A 22,160-nucleotide genomic window follows, 5' to 3' on the forward strand; every position below is an offset into this window, starting at 1 on the left:
AAAAAAGGAACCCGAGTACATACTACTAAATTATACAAAGTTACATTATCTAAGTTTAGTTTATTGCAAATAACAAGACAGCACACTGGAAGTTGGCAGCTTCTGTTTCCCACCATTCACAGCACTCACTCATTTCTTCATTTCATTCACTCACCCATGCAAAAAAAAATCGGTATACACATAATGATGTCTGATGTTTCTTGGTTTCCATAGTATAATAGGAAACATTTCAATTAAAAAGGTGAAATAAGGACATTTATCATCAGACTACAAAATTCCTCTTCTGAAAGAGGGATACTGTGACGTTCAAAGATGTGTTTTGGAAAAATCATATGCAGAGTGAAAGGGGCACCATTTCAAGAGCAGTAGGACTACATTAAATTTAAATGAATTTCAAAATTCATAATAAACAAATCTAACCTTAACAAAAGTTCCAATAAGCTAAAATTATCTTAACAGGCACAATGAACAGTGTAAACACTGTTAATGGGCACCAATTTTAATAGGGCAGACAATAATTGCTTCTGCATTCATACTTATTTTTTCAATTACGTTTTTAAAAAAATGGTGCTGCTTAAGCTATGTTTTACAAAAAATCAATTTTAATAAATATGGCAAATGCTAAAAATCTAGCTAGGTTATCATGCAAGATATTATATAACCAAGACAAACTCAAATTTATAATAAAGGCAACTTGCATTCAAAATGAACTCTACCCTTATATTTTATTAAAAGGGTAAACATCATGAATTAACCCAGCTGCTTACTTGAATTACAAAAGTAACATGATTCAATATGAAAATAAGAAACTGTCTACAAATCTGACAGTAATAAATTGCAATATACAATGCATACAGGAGTCATACAGAGCAACAAACTCTCGTACAAAACAAAAATATTTCAATACCTTTAAAATCCAAATTTTTCTTTAAAATCATTCATGAAAAAGATTCTCAAGTCAGAATTAACACCTCAATTAGTCAAGCATCAGGAAGCTACATTACAGCCATTTAATATACAAAGAGACATCCTTTCACCAGTCCTTTCCTTCCAATGTCTCTGCTTGGGAATCATACAGACTCTCTTGCTTCTGTGTACGTCCCACTCCACCATTTCTTCCGATCATGAAAACTGAATTTGTTGAACACCAGGAATCTAAAAATAGAAAATTTAAATTGACAAGAGTTAAAGAAAAAATAGTTTAAAATGACATGTATATTATGAACATTCAATGAATAAAAACAACAGAGAATTTAAAAAAAAAAACAGATGGTAAAGAATACGTCTACATCTCACCCCAAATCTCTTCTCTCCACCAAAGGGGAACTCTTTGTTAATTTTTTATGTATTTTTCTAGAAATCTTCTATGCAAATATGAACGTGTGTGTATTTTTAACCATTAGAGAATACCAGTTATATATATATATATATATATATATATTTTTTTTTTTAATTCCTGACCCAAGGATATGCTTACTGATTTTAGAGATGAGGGAGNAAAAAGATTCTCAAGTCAGAATTAACACCTCAATTAGTCAAGCATCAGGAAGCTACATTACAGCCATTTAATATACAAAGAGACATCCTTTCACCAGTCCTTTCCTTCCAATGTCTCTGCTTGGGAATCATACAGACTCTCTTGCTTCTGTGTACGTCCCACTCCACCATTTCTTCCGATCATGAAAACTGAATTTGTTGAACACCAGGAATCTAAAAATAGAAAATTTAAATTGACAAGAGTTAAAGAAAAAATAGTTTAAAATGACATGTATATTATGAACATTCAATGAATAAAAACAACAGAGAATTAAAAAAAAAAACAGATGGTAAAGAATACGTCTACATCTCACCCCAAATCTCTTCTCTCCACCAAAGGGGAACTCTTTGTTAATTTTTTATGTATCTTTCTAGAAATCTTCTATGCAAATATGAACGTGTGTGTATTTTTAACCATTAGAGAATACCAGTTATATATATATATATATATATTTTTTTTTTTTTTTTTTAATTCCTGACCCAAGGATATGCTTACTGATTTTAGAGACGAGGGAGAAAGAGAGGGAAACACCGACAGTTGCCTCCTGTACACGCCCTGACCGGGAATCAAACCCGCCTTTCACTGTAACCAACTGAGCTACCTGGCCAGAGCAATAATATATTTCATCTTTTTATGAGGTTAATAATTATGATGTGTTGCAATTAACTACTTGTGATCAAAATCAATGATCAATTCTTTAAATAATTTAAAATACAAAGGTACTCTACCTGTTGATAGGATGTTGTGTAAACCATAACATTTTGTTGCTGACCATCTGCAGTTATTAAGCCAGCTGGTAACTGGTTAGCTGAAAGACAACAGTAAAGTCAAAGTGAGAAAAAAAACTGCATCTTGTCCTGAACCATAAAATTGTGCCGTTAATAAATGTCTCGCTATAATTCTGCTGCTCATCAGTGTAACCATGGGCCCAACCATAAACCCCAAATTTTCCATTTTAAAAGAGCTCCCTAAAAAGCACATTTCTTCTGCAACATTTTTGGTTTTCTGAATCTTCATTTCTCAGAAATGTACTTTAGCTAACTGCCCATGTATACAAATCTGCAGACATGAGGTTCTGATCCACAGGTAGACCTACATCATGAGGTTTGGCTGGAGGCCACATTTTCATACCTAAGTAGCATGTATTTTACATGTGAGAAGTGTAAAATGTATACATATAAAGTTTATAGGAGAAATATAATCATACAGACCTTTCATTTCACCATATGATGATAATTAAAAAACAGTTCACATTCATTTAAATCACAAGATTTTATATCACAAACTGTAATCCTCAACATTCCTGTCTCATGTGACTCCTAAACCAAAACCTAGGGGCTGTGGAAATCTTATCAGAACCATTGGGGAAATATTATAACGTCTGCAGAATTTAAATTTTATACTTAGCTCCCACGGACTTCAAATATACGGGCATAACTAAGAAGAACTGTTCAAGACAGTGCTATGTCAAAATATTCAGTGCTTTTTTTCCTGAAGTACCACTGCAGACATTAAATTTAGTTGCATAAATGATCCCAGCACTACTTACTAAATGCCTCCTCTGTTAGCTCTTCGCTTAGTCCGTCTGCGGCTGTGACCGCCCCACCAATTCCTTTCTCTCCTTTCATTGCCTGTGGAAGGAAAACCAAGAGAGTAGCCACTGCTATTCAAAAGAAACTTTTCTAAATGAGAATGCTTGCTTATTTCCTAAAATTAGGAGCTTCTATTTTTACAAACACTACACAGAATTTATTAACATTTCTGGCTAATTACATATGAAGAGGCCCTTCAAAATGCTAACTTTTAAAAAAAAACTTTTATTTATTTATCTTTTAGAGAGGAAGGAAAGGAGAGAGGGAGAGAAATGTCAATGTATGGTTGCCTCTGGTGCATCCCCTGCTGGGAACTGGCCTGCAACCCAGGCATGTGCCCTGACTGGGAATCGAACTGTGGTTGTTTGGTTCGCAGGCCCATGCTCAATCCACTGAGCTACACCAGCCAGGGCTCAAAATGCTAACTTTTTATATAAGTAGTAATCATCACAGAACAGTCTTAACAATGATCTAAAAAATCTAAAATATTTATGGATAAAATTAATTATTCTAATTCCATACTACATCTAAAGGAAAATAGAACTCTACTCACAGATAAAATAACCTGGAAAAGACTAAAAATATTCGGCTTATGAATCTACTACAGATGATCCAAGTTATCAATTATGTATATAGTCCTCAGCTACGTGGGCAGTACTGTTAACAGCAAGTTTGGAGTTTAAAATTTTTCTTTTTTTTTTTAACACTAAAGGTACTAAGAAGATATTTTGAAAGCAAAGTGAATCTTACACTGAACTTGCAGTAAGGAAATGTAGAAGAACTCAATCAATAATAAGAAAGGAACATGGTTATAATTCCCTCTTTTTCTTACATAAAAGGCCCAAGCTTTGAGATGCATACACTAAGACTGCCGAGCACTCATGCCAGGCGCAGTGCGGTACATAGGTTGTTCCACTTAGCGCTCTCAGTAAAGCTGGGAGACAGGTGCTACGGCTGGCCTCACTTTACAGACCAGGAAACCAAGGCCTCCAGTACTTACATAACCTGCCCAGGACCACAGAGTTCACCTGTGCTGGAGCTGGGATTCGCCCTCCAGAGTCCACGTTCTTAATCATTACATAACTATACTACTGTTATTAATAGTTACAAAGGAAAAAGAAAGGACTTACAGTAATTTAAGTGATTACACACATCTGAGAAATGTTACATATTTTACTATAAAATGAATTTTAAAACATTTTAAAAGTTAGTGAACAGTATATCTTATTTTTTTAAAGCATAATGGAAGACACTTTACTTACCTCTCTGAATTTCTGAAGGTATAATTTTAGAGGTTCTACGTAACTGTCAAAGCCTAAGGTAGACATAGCAAAAAGAATATCTTCTCCATTGATTGTCTTCCGTTTCTCTTGATGGCATCTTTCACTTGCTTCAGATGTTATAAAGCTGATGAACTCACTTACACATTCTTGAACACATTCTTTGGCATCTTTTGCAATCTGAAGAGACAAATTATAGGTAAATTTGCAGGGAATATAATCATCACCTTCCCAACAACCTGCAAAATAAAAGGCTGTTTACGCAGAAGACGGCAAACCAGTTTATGACTCTGAACCTTTAATCTTTGAAATACATGCTAATAATGTTAACACATTTGTGCTATTAAAATTCCAACTCTCAAAGTGAGAATTAAAAACTTAAATACCAGTCTTCTGCCTTGATACCTATTCACAGAAAACATACAATTTAAGTATAAAAACAACCACTGGATGTCCCCACCACCCCACACTGAAAACTCATTAACCAACTGTGTCCCAAGAAAAATCAACCCGGTGATGCGTGTAGCTAGCATACTGTGGGCTACAGACTTAGGTAACATCAACGTTTAAAAAAACAAACACACTGAAGTCACATAAGGCTTACAAGGAAGTGAAATAATGGCATCTGGTGACACTTTTCCTGCTAAAAATGTGAAGTGTCAGGTTTTCGAGTTTTTTTAAAAAGCCTACTTAAAGAAGCACACACCTGCCACCTCATAAAAACAAGTCTTCTCTTAAGGGTCTAGGGTTTGAAAGCAAAGCTCTAGTGGACTGAATCGTGCATCCCAAAGCCACTTCTAACAGGAATGACACTCAAAATCCCTGCGGAAACAGTGTCTTTCATCTCCATGCCTATATTATGTCCTGGAGAAAAGTAAACAAGAGCTGGATAAATGTAGTCAAGCAAGATAATTATGTTTTATTTAACCCAGTAAGCCTAAAATATTATTTAAACACAGGATCAATTAAAAACTGAGATATTTTCATTGTTTTTATTCAAGTCTTTGAAATCTGGTTTGTTTTACATTTACAAGCACATCTCAATTCATTCACTAACTCAAGTGCTTGATAACCATATGTGGTTAGTTTTTTCCCCTAAAACATTAAGAGGATCTCTCAAACTGGAACTGCTAGGCTGAGTGATGTATTTAAATAACATTTATTTACAAGCTTTTATTACTTTCACATGTACTTTACAAGCTACAATAAAGTACATTGTATACAGTACAATATATATATATGTATTACATAAGCTACAATAGCTCTTTCTCTCCCTAACTAAGCATTAGGACTGAAAGAAGCACTTGACTTGCTGAAAGCCGGCAATCAACAGCTGACTGTAGCCATGAACTAGAAGCTTCTCCTCTGCATTACCTTCCCCGTCTGAGGGATGGCGTTTTTCATTATCCTCGCCACATTTGCAATGGGAAGATATATGTCTTGTTCTCTGAAACTTTCTTTTGAACCATTTGTGTCTTCATGGTCATTCATGCTGTCCTCAGTATCTATGAAGAAAAAATAATTTAGGTTTAAAGCTTCTTGTAATATTTACCTCGACACAGAAGAAAAGACTACCTTATCTACAACCATCCAGGATAAGAACTATTTTGGTCCATTTCCTAATCCTTTTTAGGGATTAGGGTAAGTAGTTCTTTTGACCACTTCCTCAGGACTGGAACTACATGGACTGGTTAGTTTGAAACCCACTGTGCAGAACACATTTGTTCTCAGTTCCGCCTACTCAAACCCTACCTCCCCATTCTCCAAAAAGCTCAGTAACATCTCCACAGCGTGAATGATAGTCCACAAAATATCACAAGTGTCTCTATGCATCTTTTGGACACATTTTATCATTCTTTTTATTTCTGATTCCCTCAATTCGATTTTTCTACTTGAGACCAGAGATCAGCCTTTTTGTTCTTCCTAGGACTTGGTGGCACCTTCCACAGAGGAAGTGCTCATAAATGTGTTGCATGACTCAGCTGTAAAACTTACAGACCTTGACCTATAATGATGGTTCCCTGCATACTGCTAGATGAAAAGCTAGTATGTTTATCCAAAGCCAAATTTACATAGTAAGGAAAAACTGGACTTGAATATTACTGATCCACTGGGTTATTACTAGTGTAGCAATAGTTTTAAACAAAGCTATAGCAGTAATCCAACATTCCTACAAAAACTGAATTTTCAAATTATGTAGATTTAGATAAAACCAAAGCTTTCACAGTACCAATAAGATCCCTTTATGATTAAATGTATTATCTTGTAAGTAAAACTACTATTCTTTATATGAATTGAATAAGAAAGGCACTTAAGCTGATTCAATATACATTTTTATGTGTATAAAGTGATATTATCAAAGTTAACTTGTTTATGTTTTAGGATGAAATAACTAACTTTCCTCCTGTAATTGCCTGTTACAAAAATATATCTTAATGTTTTTAATCTTGTAAGTCAGAATGCTACAAAACTAAGTTTTTTATAACAGGTCAACATAATACTGCCCATTCTAAGACCTGCATAGTTCAAACTTAATGTTGAGTAAAAACAAAAATAATTCTGTTCATAATAATTCTGTACTAGAAATAGCTAGCAACTCACCCTCTAAAGAACTATTTTACTGTACCAACTGAGTAAGAATTTTTCATACTTAATTCTCACATAGGAAATTAGTAACAATTTTTAAAGAAACTTTAAAAAGGCATACTTTTATAGAACTCCTTTCTAGGACTCATCAGTCTTTGAAGACTATTTCTCATTAAAATAGCAGGGTATGCCTTTTTAGACTTTTCACTGAACTGTGACACAAGACTGCTAATTTTCCTGTAAAGACAACAGTAACCTAGAACGTCATGTTAATAAACTTCCACTTCCGATCTGTTTCTACTTGTGAATCCATCCCCGTGCGTGGCTTTCTTACCATCGTGAGGCTGTATGACATAGTGACTGCCTCCTATGTAGTCTGCAGAGATCCCCAGCTGGGAAGCATCTGTTGTGGAACTGTCCCCATCCATCTGTGAGGGGAAAAACCTTGTTCAATGTTCTTCAATAAAACTTGCCTTAAAAAACAATAGATTCAGTGCTCATGAAATGTCATAGGATGAGTCAACTACACTGTTCACAGCTTAAGCTTACTAAAAGAAGACATATTTCTTGATTTGGAAACCTTTTGGTAATGTGCTAGCTACCCAAAAGTCCCCTATCCATCCTCCATAAGTGATAAGCGTCGTCAGATCAACACGGAAACAAGATGAGGAAATGAATCTAAAACACACACACCTCTTTCTTCTCAACTGCATAATCCTCAAACGTAGTACAGGCAACCCTGATTTAAAACCTAACTTATCCCTAGATCAAGAAGCAAAACCAAAATGAGTAGTCTCCTTGCAAAGCACCCAGGTGCATCACTTTCAGTTCTGCTAAAGCCTAAAATTCCTAGGCAAACCCTTTTGTTGCTGATGCAGACTTTCTTTGTGGTCTCAGACTTCCACAATAGACAACGTCTTGGTTCAAACTGTTGTTTGGGATAAGAAGCATATGGATTCCTTGCCTAATCTATACCGTGTTAACTATACGTGCACCCACATTTTGAATGAGCCCATCGACGTCTAATTCTTTAAAGAAAAAAGAAAAGAAGGGGGCAAGGAGACTGGATAACTACATGTAAGGATAAGAAAATTACTCTCATATAACCACAGACAAGTGAGTTGCCATTTGGAGAAAAAAAACAAAAAGGCCTGCTTAATTAATTTTGCTCAGAGCTAAAAGAATTCTAAGATGAAAAATCTGGAGGGAAAAAAAAGAGAAAACCATTAGTTTTAAACTGGCTACACTCCATTTCACCAACATGGCAAAGCCTGCAAGTCTTTCTGCTCTGCGAATAATGCTAAGAAACAGAGGGGCTGGGGAGGGATAACAACAAAGAACTGGCTAACTGTGAGTAGAAAAAGCTTTAATGCATGACCTGAATAAACAGTGTAGCAAAATGTAAGTGTAATTTATACATGCTTTGGGCCAAATCAAGAGACACTTGATCCTAAAATGTTCAAGGCCCAGGACTGGCACAAACTTGACATTGTTAACTGCAGTATGAGTCCTTGTTGTAACACACGTCTTCTTTTCCATCTCTGTTGGATTTTTATCTGAAACTAAAATACCCAGCTAGTTCCCAAGTCTTTAATAACGTGGCATTTCTTTGATGCATCTGTTGACTGTGGCATCTAATTTAATCATAGGTATAGATACACATTTCCATAATCTAGTTGTTTTAAGGGAGTAGAGAACAGAATTCACCCAGCCTTAAATAATGTGTGAAAGTACAGGGTACATATTTACTGGTACTTCTTAGTGGCCTCTAAGAAGCGATAAACACAGTGAGCTCTGCCTCTGACTTCTCCTGCTGATCCCTGAAAACAAGCATCCCTACTGGTTAAATGTCAAGTAACAATATTGCCTTCCCCATCCTAAACAGCTGATATAAATGAATGTGAACATTACCCAAATATGAAATGCTATATTGATCCTAAAATGCAAACAAGATACTAGGAAGTGTCTCTAATATATTGACAGATATGATGGTGGATTTATTAGCCGTAAAATGAGCTCAATTAGAAGAGCTGTGAACTGACTCCTGTTTACAATGCCCTAGGTGAGATCAAAGTGCGAGAGACAGGGCCAGTGATTGTTTCAAACCTACAACTAAAACCAAATCTTTTTTTAAGTAGGGGGGAGAAAAAAAAAACCAAATCATTTCCGCAATGAATGTCCACAGGATACCATGAGTCTTTTAAAATTAGCTAATAAGAACACTGTTCAAATAATTAGGGTCTGGGAGATTAATGTATAAATACAACATAAAAAGTATTATAAGGCAAAAAGTTTAAATCCCATTATCTTGTCATACACTGGAATTAGCAGCAAGATTATCATTTGGATTAAGAGAATTAGTTTCTAAACGTCAGTTTTGTGAAAAATGCTTTGGAAAGTGTTTCAGGGTTGTCAGAATTAACCAAAGAACACCTGGCTGGTGTAGCTCAGTGGATTGAGCGCGGACCTGCGAACTAGACGATGGCGGTTCGATTCCCAGTCAGGGCACATGCCTGGGTTGCAGGCCAGTTCCCTGCAGGCCAACTCCCAGCAGGGGACGCACGAAAGGCAACCATACATTGATGTTTCTCTCCCTCTCTCCTTCCCTTCCCCTCGAAAGATAAATAAATAAAATATTTAAAAAAAAAAAAAAAAGAATTAACCAAAGAACAGACACCTGTGTCTGGCGTGGAGGGCGCTCAGGAGGCGTCAGGTATCATCCTCCCTCCTTTGAAGATAAGCCACACCGCCTCTGTCTCAGGTTCTGCAAGTTTTAGCTTTCCTGTCATTTCACCGTACCTTCTGTCTGCCTCTCCACTATGGACCATAAAAATCTGTGCCCCATACTTAAACCCAATGTTCCCCCATCCTCCTGAAATCTTTTGGGCTCACTGCATTCTGTAAGCCAAAAATTAGTGTTCCCATATCTGAATCCCCAAGGACTTAGGATCTTCCATTCAACAAATTAGCCTCATCTTTGATGCTTACAATATGCTATCCATATATGAGGAACTGGGGGGGGCACTTACTACATACACCCCAAAGGTTTTTTTCTAGGTCTAAAACACCTTATAAAAATTTGCAAAACATTACAGATTGTGAGCAAGCCAGTCAACAAATAATTTACTCAGAAGACACTTAGTTTTTATCAGGTCTGTGCTATGCACTAGCGATGAAGCAGTCATCAACACAGAAAAGTCTCTGTCCTCATCTTGCAGAGAGAAGACAAATATCATTACATAAACTGGGGGCACAGGAAAGGGGTGGGAAGCACAGCCTATTAGTATTTCCAAGGGGCAGGTTCTAGAATCACATCACCTAGTTAGAATTCCCTATACTTACTGGTCATGAGACCTTGAACAAGTAGGAGGAGACTAGAACTCAACATATAAAGACACCACTGAGTAACAGCAGCACTTAGTAAATGTGATATATGGCTAATAATTAACTGTTAGTGCTAAGGAAAACAAAGATGTCTTGTTATATACTTTGGGAGTTTATTCTGAAAGGGACCTCACTAGTGTGAGGAGTCAAGGAAGGCTGTCTTAGGAAATATTTAAACTGACAATGAAAGATGAGTAGAAATTAGGCAAGGAAAGATGGGAAAATGTTCCAGACAAAGGAAATAGGGAAATACAGTCCTGGTGGATAGTAGGGACTAGGTCAAGCAGTGCCTGTGGACAAGAGCAAATCCACGAAGAGTTTTAGCAAAGAGGACAGATCAACTTCTTTTTAAAAGATCACCCTGGCGATGGTCCAGCGTACAAATGAACTGAAGGGAATGAAGAACAGGGCAGACCAGCGAGGACCATACTGCTGCAGTCAGAGCATGAGTTCAGGCAGATGATGGTCACACCCAGTTTCTGGAGATGGAGAGAACAAAGAGCTGAAGAGACTTGAGCGGCTGGTACAGTTGGCAGATGTGGTAACTGACTGAACAAAGAGCTGGAGGAAGAAATGAGGATAATGCTGGGATTCTTACAGCTCTTCTCCCCATCACTGCAGGGAATGGGGAAGGAAGCGGGTGAGTGGTGGGCAGTGCAAAGGGCCTGGCTGAAGCTGGTGACCACGAATGTAGAGTGGTACCAGTATGCCCACATGTGACACTTACAGGTATATGGTGCACGTACCTGGTACGTGAACAGGGAAGCTAAAGTACCAGAGTCCACGCAGACAACAAGGGAGAAAACCCATGTAGGAAAATGACGAGGGAACGAGTGAAATGGTGAACCATTCGTTTCAAGGGACCTGGTAAATATGGACAAAGACTATTTAAACCCCATCAATTAACTTAGTGACTATTCTATTGATTATTTAGTTCAAAAACAGTGTTCTCTAAAATATGTGAAATTAATGGTCAGCTGGCTAAGCCAACAAATGTTTATTCTCTAATTTTTCCATGTAGCATTATTTAAACTATGCTAATAATCTACTGTACAAAATGCAGTAAACAGCGCTCTCTGTAATAAGTTTAACACTTATCGAACACTTTCTAAATATTTCATGCGTGTTCACAACCCTGTGAAGGAGGTGAGAAAACTGAGGCGATAGGAGGCCGACTTGCCAAAGGGGACGAGGTACGTGGGACTGAAAACCAGGGCTTCAGATGCCAAGTACTTTGCAGTATTTGTTACTGATCGTTTTTCCTATAGTCCTTATGCCTAAATCTTTAATTCGGCCCTTTGAAACTGTAAGTCTTCCAACTGTATATCGCAAACATTTAAAGTTGCTCCTGAAACAAGGACAATATTGTGAAACAGTAAGAAATACACCTGGTTTCGGATTCTCACCAGGAGGCAGTAATGGAACACTGGCTCTTACACAGACCACCTGGGTTTGAAGCTGGGCTTCCACTTACTGGCTGTATGTCTTTACTTACCATCCTCTTTGTGCCTGGGCTTCCCCGTTTTTACATGGGGTTGCTATGAGAAGTGAAGTTATCATATAAAAAGCACTTAGCAAAGAGCATGATACATAGTAAGAACTTGACAAATGAAATGCTGTATGATTACCATCCTTGCAAATACAGTTCTCATGCTTTCCAGGCATACAAAGTGGACTCCCACTTAACCTAATTAATCTTGTTTTCAATTCCACCTTAGTGGCTGATAAAAATCTCAGTGCTAGCATGTGTCTTACTTAGGGATCACTGCGTGCAGTTCTATTTTAGCAGTGATGCTCTAGGAAGCTGTGACACGCCTGATGTCGCAGATACCGTGGCAGACCCAGAACTAAGCACCCAGACAGACCAAGTGGAATCTCCCCACTCGACTGTCCTGTGAAATCCCCACGTGGACCATGCAGATCCACTCTCCATCCCCTCAACGTAAGTTACTCATCTCCAGGCTTTCTGATTTGGCGATACCCTGCACCTGGCCAAACCCCAGTCATCCTACAAGGTTCATTCCCAAATACCCAGGCCTGCCGTACCTTTCTTCTTTTCATTCGAACCATCCTTAGAACAGCATCTTTCATTCCGCACATAACTGTTCTCCAAGTATTCAATTTGACTAAAGCCCGACCAGATAAGCAGCCTCTTAAGAGCTGGGACAAGCTTTTTATCCTGTAGCTCTGACAGCACTTAAGGGCCCACAGGAAACACCTGCTACGTGCCAAATCGCTCAGGAATGAATATAGCTGTTGTCTAGACTTAAAAGGCATTCATCCTATCAGGAATCTCCAATATAAAATCAGTTCTGATTTTGTTTCCAGCTAATTACTGTGCAAATCTAATTAACAACCAAAATGGTAAAACCTACTTACTGTCATGAAACACTGTCAGAGCCGTGTCGTCAGTAGCGTTCAACACCAGTCTGCGTTGTCCGAGGCAGCGTCTAACCTTTGCCCAATGCCAACCTGGAAGGTAAACGTGTATTGGTAGTAGAAATGTATAGCCTACAGGCTTTCTTCCTTGTAAACTTTTAAAAGGCACATATAATTTTACCTGCTATTCTCATTCAGTGGAGTGCATGGTATAAAACAGTGCGAAAAGCAGGCGCCCAATAAATGTTTGTTAGATTGGAAGATTTCGGAGAACTAAAATTTTAAAAGTTGATTCCATTGTTGGCAGGGGGGTTGCTTTTTCAACATAGCCCTGAATTTAGTCACACTCACCAAAAATACTCATCACAACACACCAAATTATGTAATGTGGATGGGAGACCAACAATTACACATCCAAACTACTTAAAATACTAACACCCAAGACACAGTATTAACTTAAATTTGGGGGGGATGGTTTCTTGTTTTAGAATGAAATTCGGGGGTCAAAAAGCTTCGAAAGGGAAGAAAAATCTATCTCAGAATATAATGCTTCTAAATTAAGTATCTGGGATTGTACTGGAAAGAAGATACATACCCGAGAACAACACAATCAATCAAGGACTCTATTTAAAATTTTAAGGCACTGCCACTTTGGACTACAATTTCATCTGAATAGCTCTTCAATAAATTGGTATCAATTACATGTTACAATCTCCATTTCTCATTGGTTCATTTTTCCAAGTGAAACAAAGGAGGGGTGTCAAAACAAAATCATCCTTTCAGTGTTCATTTTAAAGGAAAATACTCATATGCATTCCAGCATGAAATCTAATGAACAACAGAAAAAATTGTAGCCACTGAATTGAATTTTTCAAAAGCCATTAGGAGGGCAGAGGGAGCAAAGACAGGCTGACATGCCTGCTATAATCGTAAAAGCAATTTTTAATTTCTTTTCAAACATGGGCCTCTTTCTAACCCCCAAATTGCCCAGAGAATTCTTTCCTTATAGCCAGAAGTGTTATTTTTTTAAGTGTCAGAAAAAAACATTTCCTTGGAATGTAAGACATACGTGTGTGTGTATTTTGCTTGGGGGTTGGGGTGGGTCTACACCTCACTACAATCACCCAAACGGTTGAGTATTTTAGATTCGGCGTATTAAAGAAAAACGCTATCATCTCATATTCATATGGTATCTATTTTCTTAAAGGCAGATTATGATATATGTGAAAGCTCAAGTGAACCCATACATCTGTTTAATGTTTGGAAAAAATGCAAATTTGTATCCAAGAAAAGCAGCAGACCCTTCCTCCACCCTCCCTTCTTCGGCATCAACAACCCGGGTTTTGCCTCAATAGTCCTTAAATTAAGCTACAAAAGCAGTGCGGAGCAGGAATAACTGAACTGCCTTTTAAGTAATGCTGGTTAAACTTTCAATAGTTGACAAATAAAACTCCTGTTTATTAAAATGCCACTTGTATTGATTGGTTTACCTCATCACTTTCTGTTGCTCATTAGTTTGCATACTGATGCCCAAACCATCTCGGTGAGTGATTCGAGGCACGACCCACAGAACTGTTTCAGTCCAAGAGGCTTCGTGGGGTGCTGTGTTTTGTTTTTTCAAAGCTGGTATGGTGCCTAAGCTTGTTTAAATTATCTTGTTATAGTACTTTGGGGGAAATTACGACTTGTGGGTGCTCTGTAATTCTTTGTTCTCGCAGACTAATACTGCTCCTAAGGCCCAACACATCCTCTCCGCCTCCCACCCAGACTAGACCTTAGTCCAATTCGAAAGTCTTCCTTCCCACCTTGGGGGCAAATCCAGGGACCGCAAGCCGCCAGATGGCTGCATTCTGGTGCAAACCAGACTGGGGAGACCAAACCAATTCCTTCCTCCCGGGGACCTCGCTTCCTCCCGACGAAGGTGCGCGGGCTGGCTCCGGCCCCACAGCCCCGCCGATCTGTCAGTCCCGCACTGACGCCCTGGCAAGCATCCCCCGGACTCGCCCAGCCCAGGCCCCGGCCCCAGCCCGCGCCCAACGCCCGCCGCCCGCCCGCCGCGCTGTGCCCGGGGTGCCGGAGCAGACAAAGCGGCCCGGCCCCGCATGTCTCCGCGGGCGGAAGAGGGGAGCTCCCCGGGGACCCCCGCGCGGCTGCCAGGCCAAGGGGGCAGGGTCGGAGCCAGGGGTCCGAACCGCGTCCCTCCCCCGCCCCCTGGCCGGGTTCCCGCACAAAATGGAGCCGGCCTGGGCGCCGCCGAGAGGGGAGCCGGACGGGGCCTCGGCACCCTTTCCTCGGCCTCCGGCCCAGAGCTCGGCAGCCGCAAGCGGGAGGCGGCCTGGCCCGCGTCCCGCCGCTGCTCGGCCCGGCGCACAAAGAGCCGCACCGCAGCCCGGCGCCCGCTCCCCGGCCGGGCCCGCAGCGGGAGCGGCCTCGCAGGCGCCGAACCGGCCGGGCCCGAGCGGGAGGGCGGGCGTGAGGAGGCGAGTGCCCCCGGCCGCGGCGGCGTTGGCGGCGGGGACGGCGCCGGGAGGAGACGGACATTTCATTCGAGCTAAAGTGGAGTCGGTTTAGGAGCGATCATTGGCCGAAGCGAGACACAAACCTCCAATGCAGCCCTGGTTGGCTCCCGTCTCCAATCGGCTGTTTGGTTGGACAGAAAATGGCTGCGAAGGAACCAGTCCCAGCGCGGAGCTCCGCTTCCAGCACTCGGCCTCCCCTCCCTCCGCCGCGGGCCGCTTCCCTCCGCGCGGCGCCCTCCCTCCGCTCCTCCCGCTCGCCCGCCCTCCGAAGCCCCGCCCCGGCCCCACCGCGTGCGCGGAGCCACCACCCCTGCGCGAGCTTGCAAAGCTGGGTGCGGGTGGCGGGGTGCAGGTTTAGTGGGCCAGCGGTCTATTTGCGGAGCCGGGCTTCCAGGGGCCAGGATCCCGCGCGCCGCTGAGATCTAGGCGGGCTCTCTTCCCACGGTGTTTTCCTGGGCCTCTGCGAAACGAGATTTCTCAGGCCTGCCTCTCTTCTCAGCCCCCACCCTCTCCCACGTGGAGGTGTATCACCCGCCTGGGTGCAGCCGGTCTGCGCCTCAGTTTTTAAGAAGGGGAAACCAAGGGCAGAAGCTGCCGGCCAGGGCGACACCCGAGCCACCCGGTGGATTTGAACGGCAGTTACCTCCTGGACCGCCTTCAGCTCCTCGTGTTTTCCTTGTGTCCTTATTAACTTTGCCAAATGCCCAACGCCCCCTCTGACTGGGTCTCTTGAGCTTCGGTGTTCGCTTTTCCGATTTCATTTAAAGACACAATCCTCTCCAGGTTTAACAGACCCGTCAGTCTAGCCAGCCTGCACCCCAAGTTAAAATTGTTGCATTTCCTGCCCCGCCCCCCCGCCCTAGTAGTTGCAACCTGACATGTGGCTTTTCCCAACCAGATGACATTTAGGCAGCAAGAATCCGTGGCTGCTTCTTTCCTCAGTGCAGCCAAGCTCCCTCCTGTCTTTCCCCGACTGCAGTATGGGTTGGACTTCCCTGGGCTGCGACCATCACCGATGGGCAGAGAGCCAGAAACCACTCAGTGCAAAGAGCGACAGGATTTCTGCACAGGGAGCCGGGAATCGCCTTCCCTTTACTTCCACTACACAAGTGGCATGGTGCCACATTAAACTTTCCAGCTTTAATCATTTAGAAATATATGGGCATGTTTTATTTATAGAGCTCCTACTGTTTCTCTGCATATTTTAACGTTTCCGGAGCAAATAAGTAAAGACAAATGAAAGTCTCCAAATTATTCCAAGAGCAGCACGGAGCAATGAATGCCGCTGTGGAATCAGACAACCTGATTTGAATTCCAACTCCTTAAGGGCTCGTGACCCTGATAAAATTGCTTTACATCTGCGTGATAGTTTCCTTACCTCCGTAATGGGGGTAATACTAGCTATTTCTTAGGCTTGTTTGGCATTAACATACAGTAAATACACAGTAAAAGTTCTAAAAATTTTTGGTTCATTATCTCAAGATCTTTATGTGATTTGAATTTTGATCTCCATCAAACTTTTAAAAACTGTTATTTGCTTAAAAGGAATAAAATGGCCTGTGTCTCACGCCTCCTTTTCTCTATGATTACCAGGTAGGTGGAGTGAAATGAGTGCTCAAAGGCAGGAAATACAAAAAAGAAGTAGTAGAATCAGAAGTATGACTAATTCACACACTGGATTGTGAACCAAAGGATGCAAAGATGACTGTTTTCTCTGAGCTAATGTATTATTAGGTTTAGGACCCTAAATCTAATCTACATGCTTAACTCTGATTCAACAAAAAGGTTATTCAGCTCCTACTGTTTGCCAGGCACTGTGCTAGGAGCCCCAGGGCTACGAAGGTGAAAAACACTCTCCTTCCCCCGGGAGCTATACACTCTCAGAAACAGGGGACCTAGTCCGCACTCTTTCTGCAGTCGAGTCCCAGGTCATCCTGCCTTGACAACCTGTCCTTTCATACCTGTACTCAGGAAGCCCCCAATAAATGTTAACCATGTTTTGTGATCACGTGGGGAATGAGAGCGATGTGGACCACAGTCTCGTCTTGGGAAAGACATTAATGCTCATCTACACCTTGCATTGAAGTCAGAGGGCAGGTGGCTGCATGGTGTAGGGACACCACAGCTGCCCCTTAGTGTACACCACCATTGAGGAGTCATGATTCAGCAAAAAAAAAAAAAAAACCTCCGGCACAATGAAGACTTCTCTGTTGGATTTTACTTTATTACTTTAAAGAGACCTCATAGAATTTCCAAAATTATAGTATGGTCTCCATTTCCAATTGTCTGATTGGAGTCTTGCCCCTCTCTTCTCAGTCGGTTCTGTGTACTGAAGCCCTGGGGGGTTTGGTCTCTGTTTCCCTCCTCCCCTCCTCCCCACCTCCCCACCTTCTACACACACGGGTCTTGGCTCTGCTACACGCGCACACACCAGCCTCCTGCCTTAAGGTCTGGCTTCTTTTCATCTTTGAGGTCTCACCTCTTCAAAGAGGCTTTCTCTGACTCCTCCTTTGAAAGGAGCCCCACCCAATTACTCTCTATAATGCCATCCAGTCATTTCATCCTACGTAAAGGCAAATGTGTACACTCCAGTAGTTTAGCTTCATTGGATTATCTTAGGTTTGTTGTTCTTGTTATTGACATAAGTATACCCCAAGTGGGAACCTTTCTCATTAACCACACAATTACTACCATGATTCAAGCCATGTTTCCTTGCCCCTCCTCGCTGGTCTCCCTGCTCCTGCCCTGGCCCTCACAGCAGCCAGAGTGAGCCAAGTCGAACAAAGGAAAAAACTAATTGTTCTTTGGCCATACTGCAAGTAACCGCTAAATTCTATTTTAATCAATCCGTGATAGACTCCCAATCAGTGAGAGCCAATCGCCACACTCCAGTAATCCTGCTGCTGCTCCCTTAGCTGAAGGTCAACCTGTCTCTAAACAGTCCGCCTTCTGAAAGTGCTAATCTCTGAACCCCATGCTTCCCAAAACACTGTGTCCGACCACAGATTTCTTCCTTCAGAGATACTCTGCCCTATGGTGAACCTGTCTTTTGCTTAAGAAGAAATATACTCAGCATTTTTTATTTGTTCCTTTCAGAGATGAATGGCAGCGCCTCACTGGACAAAGTTGCCTGAGATCTATGATCTGTCCTCTCCACACCAGATCTAACGTAATCACCTCCTGCATTCTCCTGTGCTCCCTCCACTCCTTGTCCTTGTCTCTGGCAGGAACACTCCTGCCTCAGTGCCTTCTCATTGGCTGTTGCATCTGCCTCGTACATTCTCCCCTCAGAGGTCCGCATAGCTCCTTCCGTTTCTTAATGAGGCATCCCCCGATCCCTTATCGAGAAATGGTCATTTCAGCTCCTTACCCCTACTCTCTCCCTTAACTGCTTTATTTTATTGTTCAGTAACACTTACCACCTTCTAACAAAAGGTGGACTTACCTTATTTATTTCGTGTATAGTTTATTGTCTGTCTCTTCCCACTGGAAGTTAAATTCTATGACGACAAGGATGTTTGCCTATTTGGTTTGCTAATGCATCCCAAGCACAGAGTGGGTACTCAATAACAGTTGTTGAATGAATGGATTTTTTAATACTTCACCTCATTAAAATATAAGCTGCCTGAGTGCAAAGACCTTGTGTTCACTACTGTATACTCAGTGCCTAGAACAGTGCCTGGCTCGGAGTAGGCGCTCCATAGATATGTGGGAAGTGAGTGCATGGACAAACACTGGAAAACTATATTTTCATTGATAATGTAAATGACCTTGTAATTACCAAAGCCTTGTGTCATCCTTCTCTAGAGAAACAGAATTAATGAGCATACTTAAAATTCCTCAAGTTATTATAAAGAGTTAATCAAAATATTTAAAACATATTAATCACCATTTCACCATGGATTACATAAGTTAAAATACAAAAATGATTAAAATATCCTTGATAAACCTAGAAATGCAACAAGGTCGCTCTCTTTTCTAGGGCTGCTCAGGCCAAAGACAGGAGAAAAAATTTGCTTTTCATAGGAAAGAAAGCCAGAAAGCATCCTATTCTCATCTCATTTGCTTTTTGCTTCAACTGTTGTGTCTTCTCTGAATGGTGCCCACGTCCACAGTCTCTTTTTAACCTATTAGATATAACATAGCCAGATTAATCTTCCTGAAACACAGTTCTTATTGTGTCACTACCTTTTAAAAATCATGCAAATGGTTCCCACTTACTGTATGTTTACTGCGTATCAGGTACTCTGACAAATGCTACAGGCATTACTTTCTCATTTCAACCACACAATGGCCTTCTGAAGTCGATGTTATTATCCGCATGTAAAAGACTTGGAAAATGGCCCAGAGTTTAAGAAACTCAGAAATCCCCCCCCCCCGCTAGTAGGTAGGAGAGCCACCCGGCTAGGAGGTGGGGCAGCCAAGTCTCAATCCCAGGACCCCCTCTTAGTCCTCCCCACTGGAGGTTCATTTTGGCCCCAATCTCTCTTATAAAATCCTACACATTCACAGGATCTGAATAGACATTTCTCCAAGCCAGAGATTTTCCAACGGTGTGCTGGGGCAGGAATACTACTGTACCTCAAGAATTTGTTTTAGTCCTTACCCTAGGATGTGTTTATTGACTTTAGAGAGAGAGAAATAGACACACACACACACATACACACACACACACACACAGACAGAAACACTGATGTGAGAGAATCAGCAATTGGTTCCCTCCCATACGCACTCCGATGGGGGATCAAACCCACAACTTACGTATGTGCTCCGACCAGGGATTGAACTGCGACCTTTTGGCTCATGGAAGGACGGTCCAACCAACTGAGTCACCCAGACAGGACTGCACCACACGAAGTTTTAAAGCATGTAATACCTGACTATTTAGTCAGGGGCGATGACCTCTTTTCCCTTAGACTGTCAAGTTAAAGAATGACAACAGCCGACACAAAAATAGCCATCTGATGTGAATGAATGAAAATCACACCTAATCTTTCTTGTCAGATGGGCAAAAAAAGTATTTTGGTGTGCCGCAGAATTTTAGTTATTAGTTTATGTGTGCCATGAGATGAGAAGGTTGAAGATCACTATTCTAAGCAGATATTTAGTTGGCCAATTTGCACATGAAAAATGCTGAACATCATTAGCCACAAGGAAATCCAAATGAAAACCACAATGGGATACTAATTCCCACCCATTAGTTGGGCTGTAATAAAAATGACAGAGATAAGTGTTGAGGATGTGGAGAAATCAGAACTCTCATTACATTGATGGTGGGCATGTAAAATTTTGCAACCACTGTGGAAAAACAATCTGGAAGTTTCTCAAACCTCTGACCCCACAATTCCACTCTTGGGTATACATCTGAGAAAAATTAAAAATATGTCCACCCAAAAATATGTCCACACCGGCTTGTACATGAAGGTTCAGGGCGATGTTATCCTTAACGGCCAAAATGTGGAAATAACTCAGATGTCCACCAAGTGAGAAATGAGAAAACCAATGTAGTACATCTGCACAATGGGACATTGTCCAGCAATAAAAAGGGATGACGTTCTGTACCTACCACCACAGGAATGAGCCTTGAAAACATTATCTAAGTGAAGGCAGCCAGACACAAAAGACCACAGAGTATGTGATTCCATTTACTTTAAACGTCCACAAGAGGCCAATCAGTCAATAGAGGCAACCAGTCAGCTGGTGGTTGCTCAGGGCTGGGGGAGGGGATGGAAGAGTCGGGACGAGAGCCGTAGGACTCGGGGCTCCTTTCTGAGGTGATGGAAGTGTTCTCAAATTGACGGCGATGATAGTTGGACCAATCTGTCGCTATACTAAAAAGCAATCAACTGTATGCTTTCAACCGGTGACTAGTATGGTATGTAAATGATATCTCAATAAAACTGTTACCAAAAAAAAAATCCTACCCATTGTTAGATGAGATCAGGCGCATTCAGGGTCTTATGGCCATAGACAACCACCCATTGTTAGTATCTTTATGTGTGAAGCACATACAAGTTGATAAGAAAAACACTGGATCTCCGATAGAAAAATAAGCCAAGGACATAAAATAGAAAAATACAAATGCCTCATACACAGAAAAGATTTACCCTCAAATACAAATCAAAAGGAGAAACCTATCAAATAAGCAAAAAACTATGAAAAAGAAGGTGGGTTGACATGGGTGTTTCCATACACTGATGACGGCAAGCTTTCTAGAGAACGATCAGTCAGTCAGTGTGCATTAGCCACCTTGATGGTGTCCTTACCCTTCTTCAATAACTGTAATGTAAAGACATAATTTGTAATGCAGGTACTAAGGTAATTAGGCAATAAGTTATACAGAACGGCACTGTTAGTAGTAGAAAATAATTGGAAAAAACTAAGTGCTAGGCAGACTCTAAAATGGCCTGCAATGGTCCCCATCTTGTGGCATCCACACCTGTGTGTAACCCCTTCCTCAGGAGTGTGCGCTAGACTTACTGACTTGCTCTTCACGAATAGAGCACAGTAGTTGAAATTAGATCACAAAAAGAGCGTGAGTTCTGTCTTGGGTACCTTTGCTCAGCTGGATAGATAGATACATAAATATAGAGATATGTGTGTGTGTATATATATGTATGCGTAGATATCTATAGGTATGCATATAAACATGGAGAGAGAGAGAGAGAAAAAAAATGAACTGATGTGTCCAGCCTACAGTCACTGAGGTACCAAATTCTGCCAACAGCCAAGTAAACGTGGAAGTGGGTCTTCCCCCAGTTGAACCTCAAGATGACCGTAGCCCACCTGAGACCTGGGTTGCATCCCTGGGGGGCCCTGAGCCCGGCCACTCCCAGACTGCTGCCCCACAGAAATTGAGACAGTAAATACTTGTTGTTACAAG

The 22,160-nt window shown here is 41.3% G+C and overlaps 1 protein-coding gene across 2 annotated transcripts; it reads right to left on the bottom strand.

The window, feature by feature from the left end:
- Positions 1-1,504: 1,504 nt before the first annotated feature.
- Positions 1,505-15,480, bottom strand: NFYB (nuclear transcription factor Y subunit beta). Of its 2 annotated transcripts, none has more exons than XM_037067981.1 (8): positions 15,361-15,480; positions 12,759-12,851; positions 7,330-7,423; positions 5,784-5,914; positions 4,392-4,589; positions 3,087-3,168; positions 2,266-2,345; positions 1,505-1,710 (listed from the first exon to the last, which is right to left on the bottom strand). In XM_037067981.1, exons 2-8 carry the CDS (start codon positions 12,762-12,764, stop codon positions 1,678-1,680), a joined length of 624 nt encoding a protein of 207 aa, XP_036923876.1. In that variant the 5' UTR covers positions 12,765-12,851; positions 15,361-15,480; the 3' UTR covers positions 1,505-1,677. The 2 variants fall into 2 exon arrangements, with proteins under 2 accessions (XP_036923876.1, XP_036923877.1); XM_037067982.1 differs by lacking the exon at positions 15,361-15,480 and adding an exon at positions 12,940-14,237.
- Between the last annotated feature and the right edge of the window lie 6,680 nt (positions 15,481-22,160).

Source organism: Sturnira hondurensis, unplaced genomic scaffold, assembly GCF_014824575.4.
Source record: "Sturnira hondurensis isolate 20B ecotype Veracruz unplaced genomic scaffold, ASM1482457v3 Scaffold0017436, whole genome shotgun sequence".
NCBI classification, from domain to species: Eukaryota; Metazoa; Chordata; class Mammalia; order Chiroptera; family Phyllostomidae; genus Sturnira; species Sturnira hondurensis.